Here is a 20,439-nt window from a genome sequence, read left to right as displayed (position 1 = left end):
TTAGAGATCCATTTTTCTTTTTCGCAAAAGCAATTATTTGAATAAGTGTGACAGTTAATGACCCGGCTCATTTGCAATATGTTTTAAACTTTTTAAAACCAGAAAACAGACAGCATTGTGAATGAAGGCTATATAAACAAACATAAGCCCGTTTCCGTGACGCAACATTGCAGAGCAATGTTACATCAGCCTTTCAAGCCCAGTAATTACCATTACCATCTAATTTTAAAGGATCTTTAGGATCAGTCAGATCCTGGTTCACCCTATATTAAAATAAAAGTTTGTATTAAACATTGATCTTGGTCTGACTGAGTAGACCCGTTTGTTACGTGACTGTCCATATAGTAATATCTGTATGTCATTATTATCATGGTAGCTATTAACTAATTCCTATATTAAACATGTCATGCTTAAAGCTCTGACTATGACATCTAAATGCCATGGTAAATGGGTTGTACTTGTATTGTGCTTTAACTAGTCCAATGACACCAAAGCACTTTACACTGCAGTGAGTCAATCCCCCATTCACAAACACATTCACACCTTGATGGTGGTGAGCTGTTGTAGCTCACCAAAAAAATTAAAACACAGATCTAACACGATAAATTGCAATTATTCAAGGTCATTTATTAAAATTGTATTTGCCCAAAGCAAATCCAACCATCATCAGTGAGACAACCTAAATTGTCACTGAATTCATAATGACAACATGCATAACAAAATTAGTTTGGTTTATTGAATCAAACACATACCACAAGGCACTAAATGTAAATTACAACTAAATCTGACACCTTTACCACAGGTACGACATGACAGAGGCATGAGTTACGAGACTATTCAATGTTTTGACACATTTCTCACACATAGGAAAGGTTTCTCACATGTTTGCGCTTTTGTTTCTTTTCAAACTAATTTCACCAGAAAAAACTATTTCCACATGTCATGCATGGAAATGGCTTCTCACCTGTATGACTTCCTATGTGTCAAGTTGATAGACTACTATGAAGGATTTTCCATAGGTAATGCAATAGAATGGTTTTCCACTGCCTGCATTTTCATGTGTGAAGTTAATTGACTATTACAAAATTTTACATAAAGAAAAAGGAAAAGCATTTCCCTTGAACAAGTTCCCATGTAGCAAGTCAAACTACTTTTTTAATTAAAACCTTTCCCACAAACGAACGCGGCATCGGCTTTACTTTTGTATGAGTTCTCATGTGTCTGTTCAAATTAAATCTTTGATTGAAACCTTTTCCACAGGTGATACACGAGAAAGGGTTCTTTCCAGTATGAGTTCTCATGTGTCTATTCAAGTTACTTCTATGATTGAAAGATTTTCCACAAGCAGTACACAACAAAGGCTTTACGCCTGTATGAATTCTCTGGTGAATAGACAAGTCACTTTTGCGAATAAAACCTTTCCCACAGCTTACGCAAAAGAAAGGCTTATCTCCTGTATGATTCCTTATGTGGTTATTCAGTTTAAATTTTTGATTGAACCCTTTTCCACAGGTGATGCACAAGAAAGGCTTATCTCCTGTATGAGTTCTCATGTGGCTATTCAAATTGCATTTTTCACTGAAACATTTTCCACAGATAATACATGAGAAAGGCTTTTCTCCTGTATGAGTTCTCATGTGGCTATTCAAAGTACTTTTTCGACCAAATGCTTTTCCACAGGTAATACATGACAACGGCTTCACACCTGTATGGGTTTTCTGGTGAATAGACAACTGACTTTTTTGAAAGAAACTCTTCCCACAGCTTACGCATGAGAAAGGCTTCTCTCCTGTATGAGTTCTCATATGGCTATTCAATTTACATTTCTGAATGAAACCTTTTCCACAGGTGACACATGAGAAAGGCTTCTCTCCTGTATGAATTGTCATGTGGTGATTCAATTTAAATTTTTGATTGAAACTTTTTCCACAAGTGATACAGGAAAAAGGCTTCTCTCCTGTATGAGTTCTCATGTGACTATTCAAGTTACTTCTTTGACGGAAACCTTTTCCACAGGCAATGCATAACAACTGCTTCACACCTGTATTAGTTGTCTGCTGACCAGATGAGTCACTTTTTTGATTGCAACCTTTTTCAAGAGTGACACTTGAGAATAGCTTCTCACCTTTGTGAGTTTTCATGTGGGTATTCAATTTACATTTTTGATTGAAACATTTTCCACAAGTGATACAGGAGAAAGGCTTCTCTCCTGTATGAGTGCTCATGTGGCAATCCAAAGTGAACTTTTGATTGAAATTCTTTCCACATGTGATGCACGAGAAAGGCTTCTCTCCTGTATGAGTTCTCATGTGGCTATTCAGACTACCTTTGTAACTGAAACTTTTCCCACAGGTTACACATAAGAATGGCTTCTCTCCTGTATGAGTTCTCTGATGAGTAGATAAGCTACTTTTTTGACTAAAACTCTTTCCACAGGTTATACAGGAGAACGGTCTCTCACCTGTATGAGTTCTCATATGAGTTGTTAAATCAAAAGTGAATTGGAAATATTTACCACAGACTTCACACTGTTTACATTTTTTACTGCTGTTCATGTTTTTGTCCTTCATCCCTTTCTCTACACTTTGACTTCTGATTTTCTGAGCTCTCTTCTTTTGCAGTTCAGCTCTGCTGGATTCCGAGGGTTCGTAAGTCTTTATTTCCTGATGATTCTTCACATTAAGGATGTTCTGAATGAGGATTTTGTTTCCATTTAGTTCAGCTTGTTTATCTGTTTCATCACTAGAATTTGTCAGGGTTGAAGTATTTGTCTCTTGCTTCAGTACATCCTGGTTTTCATCCTGACTGATTCCATCAGCCTCATTCTTTACCATCTGCGGAGGTCCTGATCCATGCTCCTCTTCCTTCACTTGTTTAGGGTCTAGTTCTTCTGATTCCTCTTTGATTTCAGGAGATCCAGAATCTGTTCCCATTAATGTCTCAGTTTCCTGCTTCAGTACATCCTGGTTTTCATCGTTACTGATACCTTCAACCTCAGTCTTTACAGCCGACTGAGATTCTGATTCATGGTCATCTTTCTTAATTTCGATCAGTTCTAGTTCCTCTGATTCTTCTTTGATTTCAAGAGGTCCAGAAACTGTCCATCTATCACCCTCTTGCCTCAGTTCTATGTGGTCTTCTTTCATCACAATCCGCAGAAGCTCTGATCCATACTCTTCTTCTTTTACTTGTGTAGGTTCTAGTTCCTCTTCAGTCCTTTTGGTTTTTAGAGGTTCTGTTTCCCTCTGGTACAGAACAGAGATCTCATTTTGGCTGACCGTAAAATGATGACCAAGAACTTCTTGCTTAGCAACAGACATGATGTTGTGGAAAAATCTGAAAAATGAAAAAAACACACAAAAAATTAAAGCTTTGTCTTAATATTTTCAACAGTAGGCTTTCTGTTCATCCTCCATTGACCAGTTTCTGGACGTTGAGCCTCACAGCTATAGGCTTCAACATTTTGATGATACAAACGAGGGCTGGAGCTCTTTTGGTGCAAACGTTAAGGCAGACCAAAGTTTCTGCACACACCTTCTTTAGAGTCACACTGAACCCAGCATTAAGGCTACTATTGATACACAACCTGACAATTAACATGGATACTTGAAGGCAGAAATGTTTTAATGGCAATCAAAACAAGAAAGGCATTGTTATCGTGACTATCACGATTGGAGCCCCCAAATGGAGAGTTCTAATATTTAAATAAATATTTATCAATTCAAGAAATTATGCATCTTTACTATATAGGAATCCAAGGTTGATCACATCTCATTCTTTCACAACACTTTGATCACTTGGATAACGTACTCCTCTTGAGGGGACTCATCAAATAGGAAGAGTTCCTATCCACTGGCCGGTTCCTGTTCTCTATTTCAACTCTACGTGGCGGACCTCGACTTCACCAAGCGAGTCACGGTACTGTATGGACTGTGCAGAGCGCCTTTCCATCGGTCTCCAATTAGTAAATCATTCAGTTCTCAATAGAAATATAGCCTAATTGTATTGTCTATATATAACGCAGGCCAAGGCGAAAATGTACAGACACCGAAATTTATGACAATAACAGAGGTCATTTAGACCATGTCGGTATTAAGAATGTAAGGAAAGTCCTTTTTATATGTATAGGTAGGCTATGGTCTATAGCAGTGGTCTCCAACCGTTTTAAGCCCAAGATCCCCGACCTCCACCTTGGCGAGAGGCAAGCTTTACCCACTGAAGCTTTGAATTGTATTTCCAACTCGACGCCTTTTATTCATGAATGAATTAATGAATCATCAATTGTCTTTCAATTACATAAAATGTTTTGGTCCAATGTTCAAATTAATGCAACAAAGAAAACTTTGTACCTATCATGTCAAACTGGCCATAGCTTCACATCAACTTCAAATCTAGGTTATTCAATTTTGTTCCAACACAAAAAGCAAAGGAATGTCATATCAAGTGTTATATCTACTGAAGCTTCATTCAAGTCACATTAATATCAACATTTGCTTAATATGAACATGCTAACAAAATTCTCAATGCAATTAAGTGAGGTGCAGCTTTATGTCCAACACAAAAAATCAAGGTGTGGTCTTTTTCCTTTTGTATGAGGTCACTATTTTGTTCATAAAAGACACACACACACTAGCAGTGAGCAGATTACATGCAACGTTATGCTTATTCACTGAAGCTTCATGCAAGTTACACATCGGCATTTTAGAAATAAAATGTATTATCAAAATAGAACTGTAATTGTGTTTAACTAAATTCTCAGTGTAAATAAGCTCTGTGCAGTTATGTACCTTGTTATCATTACTTTTCTCATTGCCATCACAGGTTAAAACTGGCCTGTTACTCACCCAGGTTAGTGAGATGGCTGTGACTGAATGCTGCCTTGTAGTTTGGCTCATAGCTACTGAAAGCTAGTCTGAGATGTGGATAAGCAGAGAGCCGACAGCATTTCTACACGCTTTCTGCCAAAGCTTTTTCCCTGCTGCCATCAGACTGTTGAACTGCTGAACTATAACCCATAAACTCTGCACAACATTCGCATATTTGCACATTTTGCATCATTGAATCTCCATCTAGCATTACAAATGCTGCCGAACTCTTAGTTTTTAAATGCATTGTTGCAAAAATGCCCGTTGCACAATCAAATTCTGCACATACAAATGGTTTTTAAAAATACTCACCTGTACACTGTGACTTCTCCTCCATTGTCTACATTTAAATTATTTACTTTCAAATCACTGCTGCACCTTATACTGTAATTTGATTTTTACTGCAATTTACAAGCTGTATGCAACGAAGTGTCATTCTGTACGCACTCTGTGCGTACAGAATGACAAATAAAGTTGTCTAAGTTTTCAAAGCAAACTCAACAGGAGCCATTCTACACAGCTGCGATCAACAACAATTATTTGTTGGTCTAACAAATTTAACGCGTTAATAACGTGTTAAAACTAACAGCCCTTATATATACACATCAGAACCGCCAGAAAATCTGAATAATATTGATTAATTTTTCTCAATGATTTAACTGCCCAAACTTGGCCAGGAACAAAAAAAAAGTCTTGATCTACCCGTTAGACAGAAAAAAAATTGAAAGAGCTCTGAGATTATTACAAGCAAATAAATCAGCAGGAGAAGATGGTCTCCAGAATTTTACAGGGACTTTAAAGACTTACTCCTCATGGACGTCATCAACTTGGCCTCTACGACTCTCCCTGATTCACTTTCTACAGCCATAATTACTGTAATTCACAAGAACAGAGATGCGTTGAAATGCTCTTCATACCAGCGTATCTCATTGTTTAACACAGACTATAAAATAATTTCAGACTGGCTAACAGAGTTGGCCTTAAGCCCCATCCCACTTTCTGTATAACATCACCACGTGAACAATGATTTATGATTACTATGATCTATGACTACCATTACCATGGCTACTATTTATGACCCTGCATCCTTTGACCGACTCAGATGACCAGATGCTAGCGGACATTTTGAGACATTGGCTTTCTCATCTTTACCACATTACCAACCGTCTAACGACCTCCTCCTAAAAATACTGCCCCCCCCCCAAAGGAAGACTGAATCAAGGCTGAATGAAAGAATCAGAATTTCTTTCAAGCCATTATCAATGTTGTCGTTGGAACGTTTCTGAGACTACCTCCTAGTCAGTTTGAAATTCTTCCTCTTTAATCATTTTTGCATATAATATTTTTAAGTTGTAAAGGGTCATTTAGGAGGATCTAAAGAGCCAACAGTGGTTTTGCAGAGCACTGATATTTTATATCGTATCTAATCATTAGTGGCTGTAACACCTAGATGTTATAAGAAAATATGTAAACTGTCCCTCTGGCCCTGATAAGGCTGATAAAAAAATGTAATTATCTTTTCTAATGTTCAAACCAAACCTGATGATCAGATCATTGAAGATTATAAACAAGAAATGTGATAACAAATATTTAAATATTTTTAAAGGACTCATTTATCATGATTATACTAAAAAGGCCAAATATAAAATACTAAACAATCCAACGATATCAAAAACACATGACATTTTTGAAATGGCCAATTGCCAAGGCGAAATAGATGCAATTTAAAATTCTTAATAGCTACTATCCATCAGGGGAAACATTGAGGTCAAGATTTAGTTGTGATCAAACGGGACAATTTTTCTTTTATTGCTCAATAAGTAAGAATTTCTGGCAAGAGTTCCACAACTGGTTGAGCAATAAAGTTAGTTTTAAATTGGACAATTTAAAAGCCAGGATATAATTTTCTATAAATGTTCCAAATGAAATTTCACTTTTTATTAATGGAAATAACTACCTAATTTAATCTGTTTTAAAAATGAGTGTAAAATGTTTTTGTCCTTAAAGAAAACGTTAAACCGTTGATGCTGCAAAAAATGTTTGAACCTGTAAATTATTAGCTACAATTTTTGTTCTCTGAATGTTTTTTTTAGCTGCATCTGACATTTTGTTAATCTTGCATAAGTGCCGTGTTTGTGACTTTCTCTACGAGAAGTTGTAATGAAGGTTATTTTTAAACTGATGCTTTTTATCATCTGCGAAATCCAAACTACAAGTTTAACATTTATGAATCACACAGATTCTCTATTTCTATAGAATAGAGTGCTGGAGGAGTGTTGGTCTAGTGGTTAGAGCAGCGCGCTTCCATTCTGAGAAGGATGCAGGTACCCGGTTACCCATCATCACCTTGATGAAGGTGATGGGTTAAAAGCAGAGAACACATTTCATTGTAATGTATGTTTCAATGACAATAAAGATGACATTACTATTACTACTATTACTGAATAATGTAGTCCAGGTGTTTCTACACTAAAGCGGATTAGAGCTGCTGAACCGGGTCAGAACCGGGTCAGAAGCGGGTCCATGAGAGCAGCTGGTCCGGTTCATGTAATCCAGCCTGAAGCGTGGCTTCAACTGAGCGCAGTTAGCGGACAGGATGCCGCTGAGGGGCCCTGTGTGCAGCAGAGGGACTCACCGAGCGGGGCCCCTGTCTGGCCCCCTGTCTCTGGGTCCTCAGCGGCTCCTGGACGCTGCTGGCTCCGTCTCTGGGAGGAAAAAGCAGCCGAGCTCAGCTTCAGCAGCTCGGCTTCATTCATCACACTTTACGCTCCAAGCTCCGGTTCCAGCTCGGTGTTCCGCCCGCTCTGCTTTCTCTTAAAGGTTCTGAACGGATCCAGCTGCGTCCCACACATCAGCACACAGCACACTTCCGCTTCCTGCTCCTCTTTTTCCGGTTGGCTCCAGCTGCTGGTGCAGTAGCGCCACCTGCTGCTGTGGAGGAGCCATAGTCTGACCGGCCATTTCATGGCATAGAAACATAAACAGACGGTGCCAGAGGCTGGAGGGCCGCTGGACCTTCTGAGGAACCAAAACCAGGTAAAAACCAAAACAGACTTCCCTGTTCAGCGTCCTTGAAGGTGCTTTGATTTGTCATAAAAGTTTAGAATTATTTTGACAGCTCCTGCTCACACTTCCATAAAGTCAATCCATCCCTAAAGATAACAATAATTGCTTTTCTTGAATATTAGTCAAATTATTCTATCTTAATTTCTCTTTATTCTGTTGAGAACTTTGCAATCATTTGATTATAATTGATTCTTTAAAAACATTTTTTATATTATTTGATTCTTTAAATATTTTCCTTGCTTTGTGAAGCTGTTCTGTTTTGCTGCATCTTTCCAGTCCTTCACCTTCTTAGTAAGAAACGAGTTTAATTTGCTTTCATTTTAATTTGAGTCTTTCATGGAAGCTTTACTATTAAACACTTTCTGTGGAGAAAAAGATTTTAACTTGACGTGTTTGAAATATAACGCAGAGCCTCTTCCTGGACCTTTCTTGAACTCTCACACTGCAAAAACGGATCTAAAAATAAATTTGAAATTTATTTATTTGAACATGAACATGATACAAATATAAAAATAAAATAGTGCACAGTAACAAGAAGTGCATAAGAAAAAAAATAAAATAAGTAAAATAATAAAAATAAGTAGAATGTTCTTAAAATGTGTGTTTTTGTCCTTGATTTGAGCAGGTAAATAATATTATCTGCCAATGGGATGAGTATTTTGACCCATAAAATAAGATAATTAAACATCCTGCACTTGAAATTAGATGATGGAGATGAATTGTTCCTATTTTAAGTGCAAAAATCTTATTCCATTGGCAGATCATCTTATTTACCTGCTCAGATCAAGGACAGATACACTTATTTTCAGAGAATATTACTTATTTAGTTATGTTTTTGCAGTGCATCTTTTGTGTATTATAAGTACTATTACAGTTATTAATAACTGAATGCATAAAACAATACGTATTTTTTAACTTGAGGTAAACTGTATACTTGTTTAATGAGTAGTTTATAAAATATTACATTGCATGTATTATTCTAGGAAATAAAACTGTTAACTGAATTTTACTTGTTCAGCCTTTTTGGTTAGTAGTTGAAGAGAAGGATAACAAGAAAAGGTTTACAATTGATGAAAAATGTGTTTATTTTTTAAATCTGACACTTCTATCAAAGTGTTCCAGTCCTGAGGCTAAAATCTTTTTGTAGAGAAAAAGGTTTTAACTTGATGTGTTCAAAATATAACATAGAGCTTATTCCTGCCACTCCATTGTTTTGTTATAAGTCATAATATTACCATTGTTGATAACTGAATGCAGAAAAGGGTATTTATGTTTTAATTTGACTTAAACTTGACAGCTAGGAACCACCAATCAGGCCTGAAATCTGGGAGTAGTGATGGACATTTACAGGATTAAACTTAAACCTGAATTTATTCCTCCTGATTTGTGGAATTATTTGTAACATCAAGATAAGATAAGATAAGATAATATAAGATAAGATAAGATAAGATAAGATAAGATAAGATAAGATAGGCTTTATTGATCTCACATTGGAGAAATTCACATGCCACATCAGTTCATTAGTCAATAATCAGAAGAAGGTGCAAAAGTAGGAAAGGTGCATCAGTTATATACAGTGGATCAAAGAAAAAGTGAAAAATAAGAATAAAAATACAATACAATACTTTATATATATATATATATATATATATATATATATATATATATATATATATATATATATATATATATATATATATATATATATATATATATATAAACCTTAACTTGAATCTGAACAGATTTATTATCTGTTCAGATTCAAGTTCATCACTAATCAGTATATAAATAAAGTAGATTAGACATCTTGATTGAAATACAGTAAGTATTATATCACATTCAAATTATATAAATGTTACGTTTGTGTGGTTACAGCACATATAGGAATTAATGAAAATGAAATTGTAGATAAGATTGCTAAGGAAGCAAAAATTAGAACCATTGATATGAAGTTTAACTTAAGTAAGACAGAAATTAAAAGTATCATTAAATGAAGACTGGAGGAAAGGTGGCAAAAGCAATGGGAAGAATAAAGGAGAGGAAGATGGTTTTATAGGATTCAACAGAAAGTCAGAGCAACGAGGATAGCAGAAAGAAACTGAAAAGAGGAAACCGTTACATTTGACCTGGTGGACATTCTGCAGAAGAATAAAAAAAAACATTGATGTTATCAATATTTATTTAAATATCTAAGAATGACAGGAATACTTAGAATAATTTACTACTAAATGGTTTATATATATATATATATATATATATATATATATATATATATATATATATATATATATATATATATATATATATATATATATATATATATATGGCGCATTACCGCCACCAACTGGTGAGGAGTGTGGGTCAGAATGGCCCACACTCCTCACCAGTTGGTGGCGGTAATGCGCACTGAAAAGATGTTTGCCAACCGCCAATAAACTCAAGAAGAAGAAGAAGCGGAAGTGTGATGTGTGCTGATGTGTGGGACGCAGCTGGATCCGTTCAGAACCTTTAAGAGAAAGCAGAGCGGGCGGAACACCGAGCTGGAACCGGAGCTTGGAGCGTAAAGTGTGATGAATGAAGCCGAGCTGCTGAAGCTGAGCTCGGCTGCTTTTTCCTCCCAGAGACGGAGCCAGCAGCGTCCAGGAGCCGCTGAGGACCCAGAGACAGGGGGCCAGACAGGGGCCCCGCTCGGTGAGTCCCTCTGCTGCACACAGGGCCCCTCAGCGGCATCCTGTCCGCTAACTGCGCTCAGTTGAAGCCACGCTTCAGGCTGGATTACATGAACCGGACCAGCTGCTCTCATGGACCCGCTTCTAACCCGGTTCTGACCCGTTCTGGCCCGGTTCTGACTCTCATCAAAGCCCAGTAGAGGTCTGGAATGTGACGTCATCCTTAAAACATCGCGGTTTAGGACGCGGAGACTTCAAGTAGAGTCTGGTAACTATGGAAGCAGCGTTACTTTTGAGAGAACTGAATCACTAGAATCAGTTCATTAAAATGATTCGTTCACTAAGTCATTCGGTTCATGTAACTCCAGCCTCCGTTCCTTACAGTCAAAATCTTTATTTAACCAGGATAAGGCTCCCTGAGATAAAATATCTATTTTACAAGAGTGTCGATAGTTAACCAGTTACAAAAAACAGTAAAATATCAATAACATTGTAATGTTAAACCTTATAACCCGTTTAAACAGCAGCATATAGATTTTGTTTCTGCTAAATAATTTCTAAGACCCTTACAGGAATAAAAAGAGACCAGCTCTGTCAGATGAAGTTCAGGCTGATGGTGCTGCAGAATGAAATGTTTCTGTAACAAATTTAGTGTTCACTCTATGCTCAGTCATTAAAAATAAGTCCTGTTATATAAATGTCACTCTGATCCAAAACAGATAAAAATGGAGCACTTACGAGTTTTTTTGCTGTTTCAAATGACAAACAAGACTTAATTCTTAAACAAGCCCGCCTTAAATTTTTATCACATTTTTAATATGCAACGTAAAGATGACGACTGATCAATACTTATACCCAAATGTGTATAATGTGGCACTACTTTAATTGCTATGCATGTAAGAGTATGAACAGATGTTTTTGCCAATATGCAACTCATCTTTTTCACGACAGTGTGAACGGCCCAATTCAATTCATATAGCGTCATCTCGAGGCTCTTTACAAAGACAGATTCAATCAGATTATACAGATTGGGTCAGATTATACAGATTGGTCAAACATTTCCTATATAAGGAAACCAGTTGATTGCATCAAAGTCCCGACAAGCAGCATTCACTCCTGGAGAAGCGTAGAGCCACAGTGGACAGTCGTCTGCATTGTACATGGCTTTGCAGCAATCCCTCATACTGAGCAAGCATGAAGCGACAGTGGAGAGGAAAACTCTCCATTACTTCCGATCTTCTCACCCCCAAAAATCCGATTTGAGCCGCTTCCACTTCCTTTCTTTGCTCCTTCATTTTGCTGCGATGTGGACTCAATATCGTCGGCTCCCATTGCTCAACAGCTTTCTTATATTGAGTAACGCTGGTCGGTATCTGTCTTATTTTTTTAACAAAACTTTATGGAACGCTTTTAGAAACAATTACATTCACCATTACTTCCATAAACAGAACGCTGCTCTGTGGCGTCTTCTGTTATCTGCACATGCGGGTCGCTTTGAGGTCTAGAACCGTTCAGACAGAAGTCTGATGGCATTTAATAGTAGTATGAACAGCCACCTAAAAAAAAAACGGAATTGAGCATCAAGACCTGCAGTGTGAACGCAGCCTTAGTCTTATTCGTGAATTGGGACAGCCTTAGTCGCTGCGCTGTGGCATAATTGGCCTACAGATACGTCCTCTGAAGGATGCAGCTACTGAGCTGAGACAGAGCCGCTGTGAGGAGGAACAGGAGGCGCACCGTTCCCAGATAAATAAAACAATGTCAAATAAAATATCTTAGGAGATAAAATTCACAAATGCTAAACATAATGTCAACAGAAATTCATTAAGAAAAATCATTAATAAAGGTGACACCATGTCAAATATTAAATCAAGAATAAGACATGCCAACATACAAACTTAAAGCTCTGTGTGACCTACCTTCAAAAATAAAGGTAAATGTCAACGAAAAGAAAACTAAAACAAAATATGAAAATCAAGAAACCAAACCAATACACAGACTAATCAACACTATATTTTAATGATGATAATGCTATGATTAGGGCTGGTTATTATTATTAATTTCATTCTGCTCCTATATAATTAACATGGCTCATCTGTGTTACAAAGTACAAATGTGCTTTATTTTTTTCTCTTCATCATCACAGTAAACACAAAATGCAAACTTGTAAATTTGACAATTTAATTTTAAGCTGTAAACAAAACTCTCAAAAGAGCAAATTTGTGCACCAGTACCTGCTGCAGCAAAACAAAGGTGATGCTGTTACCCCCACACTTCAGTTGGGATAGTCCTTTGAGGTGTGAAAGCTGCCCTATTTTTACTTTATCTGTTCCAACTTTTTAGGGCAATGGCTATTATGGCAGGAATATTATATTTTTACCACATCAGACCACAGGACTTTTCTCCAAAAAGTTAATACCCGAGACCGAACAATTGGTGTTAGCATGTGGCTCGATAGGGCATGTGATTTTGCAATGCATTGTGGGATGCTGTAGCAAAAGTTTTTGTTAAAATTGCCAACTCTAATGCCATGCTGGGAGAGATAGACACAAAGTGCCTGAAAAATTAACCGTACAAACGAGATAGGTGACGGGCTTGTTTTCTATCTCATCAATAGAGTTTGTTTTTAAACCCGCAAATAATTTAGAAATTTTGACAAAGCAGCTTTAGGAGCGTCCAGGATCTCAAAATTCTTTCATCTTAAAGAGAAAACTCATAATTTAAGAGAAATGTGAACACCTCACAGTGCTCCTCCTCTGCTCTCATTTCTGCCGGATAACTTTATTTAAAATTATTGCATTTATGTTGGAAATATCTTGGGGCGCATTGTTTCTTTTAGTTACAGTATGAAGCGGGGAATGTTCACAAAGGATCTCCTTTAATTTCACTTTGTATGCTACCCTTAGCTGGCTAAGCTAGTGCTAGCCAGTCTGTTGTTGTGCCGTTACTCACAGTTTTAAGTTATTTAATGTTTAATAAATAACTTTCTGTCTGTTAGGTATTGTCTGGTGAATATCAGCCAATCAGCTGATATCAGGACAATAGTTGAAAGGGATGATTTGAGCTCTGGTGATCTTTTAACAGCAAACTCTGAACACATATAGAATAAATGAGTGACAACTTCTCTTCAAGTTAATAAATTCAAGTTCAAGAATTTATTACCGGAAATAAAATGAACATCCAGAGAACATCACTATAGAATGCTGTTTATCTGAATTAACACTATATTTCCATCAACAAATCCTCTCTACTAGGCTGTGAAACTTTATTAAACTACTAAGCAAAATGAAGATAAAAAGAAGCTAAGGAACTATTTACACACAAAAGAAACAAAAAGATAAAATAAAATGGTTGATCATCATCAGAACGATTCAGTGAATCCTGGTTCACTGCAGATCTGAGTTAAAGAACCAAAGTTCATCTTAAAGAACATGGAATGAGATTAAATTATCTTGACTAATTTAGAACAACATTGGTGTGTTTCAACTCATTCACAATGCAAATCCTGAATTATATAAAACGTTATTCTAGGGAATAAATTAAAAAATTATTTGCTTCATAAAAATCAATAACCTTTAGGACACTTGACTTTTATGGAGCAAATCAGTTTGTGTTATCCTGACTGGATAACACAAACATTAACCCATCGGTATATAAAACCTTTATGAAAAAAATGTGTTATAGCCATAAAAACTCACACATATCAGCATAGCATGGTTTCAAGAAAGCTAGCGAGAGCTAGCCTGTTAGCTCGGTCCAGCTCTGTCAAACCTTAAACACATTAAAACAAACCATTTTAAACTTTCCTTGACAAACTCTGCCTAACCGCTGCCTTTGTGTCTGTTCGCTGGACTTTAGGTATCCAGTTAGAAGAAGTTGGGCCAGGGTGACGGCTGGTTGTCTGAGCAGCGAACAAGCGGCTCTCACTCTCACTTGTGAAACCTGATCAGCTTTTCACCTGCAAAAGGTGAGGAAAGGTTACAAGCAGCCTGTTTCCAAGGCAGTCGGCTGGTTAGGTTCTGACGTTGAACATCAGGCTGTACTTAGCTGCACTTCTGGACTGTATCCATGTTTGCCTGCCTCTCCCATGTGGATGCTTTCCCTATCCACGGGCTAAGAGGAAGATAAATCTGGGGGGGGGGTGCTTGGCGCATAGCAGTGTTGGCACCCTGCTGTGATGGGGCAGTTCCTAAAGAAAGGAAGTCTGCAGCTTCTCACATTCCAGAAATAGCCTGATTTTGTCTCTCCTGGCTGTCTTGTGTGTTTTCAGAAGAATCCATCTTGTTCCGCTCCGGCTTAATCCGTTTGTGTCCAAACCGAAAACAGTTCAGGCAAATCACGCTGCAGTATTGTGGTTTAAAGCGGGACATCCAGCTGTGAGGAAAGCAAGAGCTGCTGAGCCCACAGCCAAACTAATTTTGAATTTAATTCAATTCAATTCAGTTTTATTTATATAGCGCCAAATCATGAAACATGTCATCTCAAGGCACTTTACAAAATCAAGTTCAATCATATTATACAGATTGGGTCAGATTACACAGATTGGTCAAAAATGTCCTATATATACAACCAGTTGATTGCATCAAAGTCCCGACAAGCAGCATTCACTCCTGGGGAAGCGTAGAGCCACTGGAAGAGTCATCTGCATTGTACATGACTTTGCTGCAATCCCTCATACTGAGCATGCATGAAGCGACAGTGGGAAGAAAAACTCCCCATTAACGGGAAGGAGAACCTCCGGCAGAACCGGGCTCAGTATGAACGGTCATCTGCCTCGACCGACTGGGGTTACAGAAGACAGAACAGAGACACAACAAGAGAGACAAAAAAGCACAGAAGCACACATTGATCTAGTAATCTGTTCTACATTAGATGGTAGTAGCGGGTGAGCCGTCTTCTCTGGATGATGTCACAGTTAACAGAACGCCAGACCAGGTGTACCTACTATGAAGAAAAAGAGAGAGAGCAAAAAGTTAAAAGCTGAAATGATGACAGTCATTTCAATGTAATACAATGCAAAACTGGAGAACAGTAGAAATCAGTAGAGTGAGAAAATTAGACCCTGATGTCCTCCAGCAGCCTAGGCCTATAGCAGCATAACTATAGAGATAGCTCAGGGTAACATGAGCCACTCTGACTAGAAGCTTTGTCACAAAGGAAAGTTTTAAGATTAGTCTTAAAAGTAGACGGGGTGTCTGCCTCACGGACCAAAACTGGGAGTTGGTTCCACAGGAGAGGAGCCTGATAGCTAAAGGATCTGCCTCCCATTCTACTTTTAGAGACTCTAGGAACCACCAGCAGACCTGCAGTCTGAGAGCGAAGTGCTCTGTTAGGAACATACGGGGTAATCAGAGCTCTGATATATGATGGAGCTTGATTATTAAGGGCTTTATACGTTAGAAGGAGAATTTTAAATTCTATTCTTGATTTAACAGGAAGCCAATGAAGGGAAGCTAAAATTGGAGAAATATGATCCCTCTCGTTGATTTTCATCAGAACTCTTGCCGCAGCATTTTGAATCAGCTGAAGACTTCGAACTGCATTTTGTGGACTTCCTGATAGTAAAGAATTACAATAGTCCAGCCTTGAAGTAACAAATGCATGAACCAGTTTTTCAGCATCACTCCTGGACAGAATGTTTCTAATTTTGGCGATATTCCTGAGGTGAAAAAAGGAAACTCTGGAGACCTGTTTAATATGGGATTTAAATGACATGTCTTGGTCAAAAATAACACCAAGATTTTTAACTTTATTACCAGAGGCCAAGTTAATGCCATCCAGATTAAGTGATTGATTAAGAACTTTATTTTTTGAAGACTGGCCCAAAGATTACAACTTCTGTCTTGTCAGAATTTAAATGCAGGAAATTTAAAGTCATCCAGCTTTTGATGTCATCAAGACATGACTGCAGTCGAAGTAACTGATTGGATTCATCAGGATTTATGGATAAATATAGCTGAGTGTCATCAGCATAACAGTGGAAATTAATCCCATGCTGTCTGATAATTTTGCCAATCGGAAGCATATATATAGTAAATAGAATTGGTCCAAGGACTGAACCCTGTGGTACTCCAAAAGTGACCCTAGAGTTTGAGGAAGATTTATTATTAACATGAACAAACTGGAATCTGTCCGACAGATAAGATTTAAACCAGCCTAATGCTTTTCCCTTAATCCCTACAGTATGCTCAAGTCTTTGTAGGAGAATATGGTGATCAACTGTATCAAATGCAGCACTGAGATCTAACAGGACAAGTATAGACACAAGTCCATTATCTGAGGCCATGAGAACGCCAAAAGAGCTCCAGCCCTCGTTTGTATCATCAAAATGTTGAAGCCTATAGCTGTGAGACTCAACGTCCAGAAACTGGTCAATGGAGGATGAACAGAAAGCCTACTGTTGAATATTAAGACAAAGCTTACATTTTTTGTGTGTTTTTTCATTTTTCAGATTTTTCCACAACATCATGTCTGTTGCTAAGCAAGAAGTTCTTGGTCATCATTTTACGGTCAGCCAAAATGAGATCTCTGTTCTGTACCAGAGGGAAACAGAACCTCTAAAAACCAAAAGGACCGAAGAGGAACTAGAACCTACACAAGTAAAAGAAGAAGAGTATGGATCAGAGCTTCTGCAGATTGTGATGAAAGAAGACCACATAGAACTGGGGCAAGAGGGTGATAGATGGACAGTTTCTGGACCTCTTGAAATCAAAGAAGAATCAGAGGAACTAGAACTGATCGAAATGAAGAAAGATGACCATGAATCAGAATCTCAGTCGGCGGTAAAGACTGAGGTTGAAGGTATCAATAACGATGAAAACCAGGATGTACTGAAGCAGGAAACTAAGACATTAATGGGAACAGATTGTGGATCTCCTGAAATCAAAAAGGAATCAGAAGAACTCGACCCCAAAGAAGTGAAGGAAGAGGAGCATGGATCAGGACCTCCACAGATGGCTAAAGAATGAGGCTGATGGAATCAGTCAGGATGAAAACCAGGATGTACTGAAGCAAGAGACAAATACTTGGACCCTGACAAATTCTAGTGATGAAACAGATAAAAAAGCTGAACTAAATGGAAACAAAATCCTCATTCAGAACTTACTTAATGTGAAGAATCATCAGGAAATAAAGACTTACGAACCCTCGGAATCCAGCAGAGCTGAACTGCAAAAGAAGAGAGCTCAGAAAATCAGAAGTCAAAGTGTAGAGAAAGGGATGAAGGACAAAAACTTTCACAATGGTAAAAAATGTAAACAGTGTGAAGTCTGTAGTAAACGCTTCCAATTCACTAGTGATTTAACAACTCATATGAGAACGCATACAGGTGAGAGACCTTTCTCCTGTATAACTTGTGGAAAGAGTTTTAGTCAAAAAAGTAGCTTATCTACTCATCAGAGAACTCATACAGGAGAGAAACCTTTTTTATGTATAACTTGTGGAAAAGGTTTCGGTAACAAAAGTAGTCTGAATAGCCACATGAGAACTCATACAGGAGAGAAGCCTTTCTCGTGTTTAAGCTGTGGAAAGAGTTTCTTTCAAAAAAGTCAGTTATCCATACACCAGAGAACTCATACAGGAGAGAAGCCTTTCTCATGTATCACGTGTGGAAAAGTTTTCAATCAAAAATTTAATTTGAATAATCACATGAGTACTCATACAGGAGAGAGACCTTTCTCCTGTGTCACTTGTGGAAAAGGTTTCAATCAGAAATGTAAATTGAATAACCACATGAGAACTCACACAGGTGAGAAGCCATTCACATGTATCACATGTGGAAAAGGTTTCAGTCAAAAAAGTGACTTGTCTGTTCACCAGAGAACTCATACAGGTGTGAAGCCACTGTCGTGCATTGTCTGTGGAAAAGGTTTCAGTCAAAGAAGCAACTTGAAAAGACACCTGAGAACTCATACAGGAGAAAAGCCTTTCTCGTGTAATACCTGTGGAAAAGGTTTCCATCAAAAAAGTCATTTGATTAGCCACATGAGAACTCATACAGGAGAGAAACCTTTCTCATGCATAAGCTGTGGGAAGAGTTTCTTTCAAAAAAGTCAGTTATCTATTCACCAAAGAACCCATACAGGTGTGAAGCCGTTGTCGTGTATGGCCTGTGGAAAAGCTTTCAATCAAAAAAGTAACTTAAATAGACACCTTAGAACTCATACAGGAGAGAAGCCTTACTCATGTATCACCTGTGGAAAAGGTTTCAATCAAAAATTTAACTTGAATAGCCACATGAGAACTCACACAGGAGAGAAACCTTTCTTGTGTATCACATGTGGAAAAAGTTTCAATCAAAAATGTAAACTGAATAACCACATAAGGAATCATACAGGAGATAAGCCTTTCTTTTGTATAAGCTGTGGAAAAAGTTTCATTCAAAAAAGTGATTTGTCTATTCACCAGAGAATTCATACAGGTGTAAAACCTTTGTTGTGTGTCGCCTGTGGAAAAGGTTTCAGTCAAAGAAGTAACTTGAATAGACACATGAGAACTCATACCGGAGAGAAGCCTTTCTCGTGTGTCACCTGTGGAAAAGGATTCAATCAAAAATTTAATTTGAACAACCACATGACAACGCATACAGGAGAGAAGCCTTTCTTGTGTATCACCTGTGGAAAAAGTTTCAATCAAAAATTTAAATTGAATAACCACTTAAGAACTCATACAGGTGAAAAGCCTTTCTTGTGTATAAAATGTGGAAAAGGTTTCAGTCAAAAAAGTAATTTAAATACCCACATGAAAAATCATACAGGAGAGAAGCCTTTCACATGTATCACTTGTGGAAAAGGTTTTCAGTCACAAAAGTAAATTGAGCAGCCACACGAGAACTCATACATGAGAGAAGCCTTTGTTGTGTATCCCGCACGGTAAAGGTTTTATTTAGAAAAGTAATTTGACATGCTACATGGGAACTCTTTAAGGAGAAATACTTTTACTTTTTGTTGTTGAGGTACACAAGGGCACAGGAAACCCAGCAGATTGCATTGGGTCACTGACCAGCAGAATAACTAATTCAATTAAATAAAATTGTATTTATATAGCGCTAATTCACGATACACATCATCTGAAGGCTCTTTCCAAAGTCAGACTCCATCAGATCCTCCAGGTTGGTGAGAAAGTTTCCTCTCTAAGGAAACCCAGCAGGTTGCATCAAGTCTCTCCAAGCAGCATTCACTCCTCCTGAAAGAGCGTAGAGCCACAGTGGACAGTCGTCTGCATTGTTGATGGCTTTGCAGCAATCCCTCATACTGAGCATGCATGAAGCGACAGTGGAGAGGAAAACTCCCCTTTAACAGGGAGGAGAACCTCCAGCAGAACCAGAACCAGGCTCAGTGTGAACTCTCATCTGCCTCGACCCACTGGGGCTTAGAGAAGACAGAGCAGAGACACAGAAAGCACAGAAGCTCACATTGACCCAGGAGTACTTTCTATGCTAGATGGTAATAGTGGATGATCTGCCTCCCCTGATGATGTCACAGCTAACAGAACACCAGACCAGGTGTACCTTCTATGAAGAGAAAAATGAAGAGAACAAAAGTAAAAAGATGAAATAAAAACAAACAATGCAGATTGGAGAGTAGTAGGAGAACTCAGCAGAGAGAGAGAAATAGTCCCACCCCTCAAGTGATTTATATCCATTGATGAGTTGTCCCTGTAGCCAAATAATACAATGCTTCATGAGCTGTTAAATCATTGACAAATATTTCTATAAAAATGTATAGTTAATATGTTTGATAATTAAATTGGGAACAGATATAATCAATCAACCTGACAAAGAGTATCACTGAAGTGGACTCAGTGATTATACTGAAAATACACCAATCTAACATAAATCA

The 20,439-nt window shown here is 37.8% G+C and overlaps 2 protein-coding genes and 1 non-coding gene across 3 annotated transcripts; 2 read left to right on the top strand and 1 right to left on the bottom strand.

Annotated features, from left to right (window-relative positions):
- Window positions 1-606: 606 nt before the first annotated feature.
- LOC105933280 (oocyte zinc finger protein XlCOF6) lies at window positions 607-7,774 on the bottom strand. Its single transcript, XM_012872761.3, has 2 exons — window positions 7,501-7,774; window positions 607-3,336 (listed from the first exon to the last, which is right to left on the bottom strand). Exon 2 carries the CDS (start codon window positions 3,318-3,320, stop codon window positions 1,143-1,145), a length of 2,178 nt encoding a protein of 725 aa, XP_012728215.2. The 5' UTR covers window positions 3,321-3,336; window positions 7,501-7,774; the 3' UTR covers window positions 607-1,142.
- A 2,616-nt stretch (window positions 7,775-10,390) lies between these two features.
- LOC105933258 lies at window positions 10,391-17,553 on the top strand. The gene is made up of 3 exons (XR_004929481.1): window positions 10,391-10,868; window positions 14,459-14,567; window positions 17,052-17,553. It is a non-coding gene; the product is annotated as an uncharacterized LOC105933258 (transcript).
- An 11-nt stretch (window positions 17,554-17,564) lies between these two features.
- LOC118560612 (zinc finger protein 84-like) lies at window positions 17,565-19,690 on the top strand. Its single transcript, XM_036131922.1, has one exon. The coding sequence runs from the start codon at window positions 17,819-17,821 to the stop codon at window positions 19,409-19,411; it is 1,593 nt and encodes a 530-aa protein (XP_035987815.1). The 5' UTR covers window positions 17,565-17,818; the 3' UTR covers window positions 19,412-19,690.
- The last annotated feature ends 749 nt before the right edge of the window (window positions 19,691-20,439 follow it).

The sequence above is a fragment of the Fundulus heteroclitus genome, unplaced genomic scaffold (genome assembly GCF_011125445.2).
Source record: "Fundulus heteroclitus isolate FHET01 unplaced genomic scaffold, MU-UCD_Fhet_4.1 scaffold_46, whole genome shotgun sequence".
NCBI classification, from domain to species: Eukaryota; Metazoa; Chordata; class Actinopteri; order Cyprinodontiformes; family Fundulidae; genus Fundulus; species Fundulus heteroclitus.
Note: the sequence above shows the minus strand (reverse complement) of the source record. Positions and strands in the feature narration are given on the sequence as shown.

Excerpts from the sequence above, each read along its gene's own strand:
- LOC105933280 (XM_012872761.3), bottom strand. The coding sequence starts at position 3,320 with ATGTCTGTTGCTAAGCAAGAAGTTCTTGGTCATCATTTTACGGTCAGC.
- LOC118560612 (XM_036131922.1), top strand. The coding sequence starts at position 17,819 with ATGAAGGACAAAAACTTTCACAATGGTAAAAAATGTAAACAGTGTGAA.